At 43.2% G+C, this 2,781-nt stretch overlaps 1 protein-coding gene across 1 annotated transcript; it reads right to left on the reverse strand.

Moving 5' to 3' along the window:
* Window positions 1-57: 57 nt before the first annotated feature.
* On the reverse strand, window positions 58-1,816 carry LOC148209899 (uncharacterized). Its single transcript, XM_088127172.1, has 2 exons — window positions 1,214-1,816; window positions 58-1,048 (listed from the first exon to the last, which is right to left on the reverse strand). Exons 1-2 carry the CDS (start codon window positions 1,556-1,558, stop codon window positions 284-286), a joined length of 1,110 nt encoding a protein of 369 aa, XP_087983298.1. The 5' UTR covers window positions 1,559-1,816; the 3' UTR covers window positions 58-283.
* Between the last annotated feature and the right edge of the window lie 965 nt (window positions 1,817-2,781).

The following is a 2,781-nucleotide window of genomic DNA, read 5'->3' on the forward strand; positions in this document are numbered from 1 at the left end:
CCCGCGTGCTAATTAGGCATATGAGTGTTGTAAATGATTTTGTGAAAAGAAAAAGAATGAAAGAAACTGTATTAGCTCTTCTAATTTGCTCTCAATGATACAATTCATTTAAATTCCATTCATCATCTCTCTCTTCCATCATACATCGAATATCACAGCAGCCACAAACACAACGCCATACCCAAGAAAAACAGAAAAAACAGCAGCACGACCCCCCAACCAAAATTAAAAATTAAAAAAATAAAAAAAGAAAAAAGAAAATCTCTCTTTCTCTCTCTTAATCTCAGATGTAGGATCCGTCGAATGTGATCTCGGATGACGTCACGCTCCCTTTCCCATTCCCAATCTTCTTCTTGCCGTTAGGGCCGCCGCAGGTTATGGAGAACTCACAGCCGTAGGCCGTCCCGAAGCAGGAGAATAGGCCGCCCTTCCTCCGCCGCTGCTTCTTCTTCTTCTCCTTCGCTAATCTGTAATTGTTTTTGGACTGAAATTTCTTCAATTCGTTGTCGTACACCGGATGCAGCTCCGTCCTCCACCGCTCGATCTTCGTCTTCAGCCCCTCCACGCTGTCCTTCTCCGTCCACTCCTCCAGAATCGAGCTCCCCATGTCGTCCGGCGCCGGATACAGCCCCTTCGCTATCGCCGCCGCCACCACCGACGGCGATGGCCCCACGTCCGAGCACAGCGACCCGTTCGCGTTCACTATCTTCTTCTTCGCCGCCGCTCCTGTTCCTACTCCCACCTCCGATCTGCTCCGCACCGATTCGTGTCCGGCTCCGGGTCCGGCCACCGAGCTCGCGTTGCAGACCGACCCGGTCGGTTTTCCGTATATGGCGTCCGGGTCGAACCGCTCGCTCTTCGACCGCTTCACCCCGGTTTTCTGCAGAAGATTCGCTTTCTGCAGCGCTTTGATCTCCGCCAGGTCCCAGTCGTAGTCCACGGCGGAGGATCCCAGATCGCTCTCTAACGGCATGCTCCGTTTCGCGCTGTCTAGAAGCGTCACGCCAACGTTCACGATGCCCTTCGGCCGCCCCGATGGACGCCGTACCTGTTCGTTCATATTTCTATGTATTTATGGATTCGACTAGAGATCGAGAAAATTATGATAATGGAAACGATCAACCTAAAAGGTTAATAAGGATCTAAGCAAAAATTTAAACGACAGGCCAAAGCAATTTCCAAAAAAGAAGAAAAAGACAACGAAATGAATTACCTGAAGCGTGAAGAAGTGCATGGCATTAGGCTTAGTGGAGGGCGGGAGGAGGTTGCCGACGAGCTCGGTGACGGTCCCGACGAGGATATCCCGGAGGAGGGCGGAGGCGTAGATCTCGATGGTAACCGTCGAGTTGGGGTCTTCGAGGAACAAATCATCGACCCGAAAAACGAACTTCTCATTCCACGTGGGATTGGTGAGGCCCTCCTGGTCGACCCGCGTGGTGAGCTTCCGGTCCGGATTGACCCACGCCACCGCGAAGGTCCGCATGGTCTTGGACACCGAGGCCAGGTCCTTGGCGTACAGCAGGCTCAGCTCCAGAACGCGGGACCCTCGCCGCACCATGATGCGTTACCGTACTATAATTAATTAATTTATTATTTATTTGGTTTTGGTTTTGCTTTTGCTTTTGGTTTCGGTGGTCGTCGGCGGCGACGGCGGCGACGGCGGTGAGTAGGGAGGATGGATTGTGTAAAAGAGGAGATGCGCTGTGGGCCCCAACCTACTAACAGGGAATTGTGGAGGACCACACCCTTTTAATTAAACACCGTACCCATCCAGTTTTTTTCTTAACCAACCAACAATGCCTACGTGTATGGTTGTAATTTCTAACTGAATTTTTGCCTTCCTTCTTCGCTCTTCACGCGTGAAGCTAGCTTTAATTTGGATTTTCATATGCAATAGGGGTAAAATGGGAACATATTTAGTCTTGGTTTTATTTTGGTGACTTCTTCATTGGTTGTTTGTTTTCAGAACCAGAACCATCGTCTCTATGCTAATTATAGTTAACTTTGGTGGCTTATGTTCTTTTCATATATCTTCGTTACCTTTTTTATATATTCCTCCATAAGTTTAAAGAAAATGCATGCCAACCCTAACGCGAGATGAGTCGCATTTCCTATACAATTTCCTACGAGCATTCGGCAATAGTACACACTCGAGCAAACTCTAACACTCTTTACATCATGCTTACTGTTTTTTCTGTCTTCATTCTAATTTAAATATCAAAGTGCATTCGGTAGAGCACAGATCAAGTAGTAGAGCATGCATCATAGACAAAGATTATCTTTTAATGGAAAAAAAAAACAATATGCAAAGGATAAAGTTGAAAATTTAAAAAATTCACGATGAAATTTAAAAATGTACAAAATGATAATGTGTCCTTGAAATAAAATATAGTTTTCAATTAATTGAGTAGTAAAACTGTGATTTAAGTAAAAAAATATTACAGACTAGTAATTTTGTGATGGAACTGATTTTTATATAATTATTTTGACGTTTGGTTACGCATGTTTTTTAAAGTGATTTTTTATATAATTAAAAATTATTTTTTATGATTAATTTTGTGTTTATTAATAACATAGATTTGACAATTTGTTTAACACCATTAAGTAGGATGAAAAAACATGGTAATTTTAGACAATGAGAAACAAAAAGTTTAAACAGAGAAATAAATTTAGAAAGTGGTGGGACTAAAAATATATGAAGAGATTAAAAAACTTTAAAAAGAAAAAAAAATTAGAACATACAAAATTAAACATATATGTTAAGAGAGACAAAATTTTTAG

Source organism: Momordica charantia (genome assembly GCF_013281855.1).
Source record: "Momordica charantia cultivar OHB3-1 chromosome 8 unlocalized genomic scaffold, Mcharantia_2.0 BLBB01000008.1, whole genome shotgun sequence".
In the NCBI taxonomy this organism is placed as follows: domain Eukaryota; kingdom Viridiplantae; phylum Streptophyta; class Magnoliopsida; order Cucurbitales; family Cucurbitaceae; genus Momordica; species Momordica charantia.

Bases quoted from the DNA above. Each gene is read 5' to 3' on its own strand.
- LOC148209899 (XM_088127172.1), bottom strand. From the start codon at position 1,558: ATGGTGCGGCGAGGGTCCCGCGTTCTGGAGCTGAGCCTGCTGTACGCC. The intron at 1,049-1,213 runs GTAATTCATTTC...ATGAACGAACAG, and splicing joins TGCACTTCTTCACGCTTCAG to GTACGGCGTCCATCGGGGCG.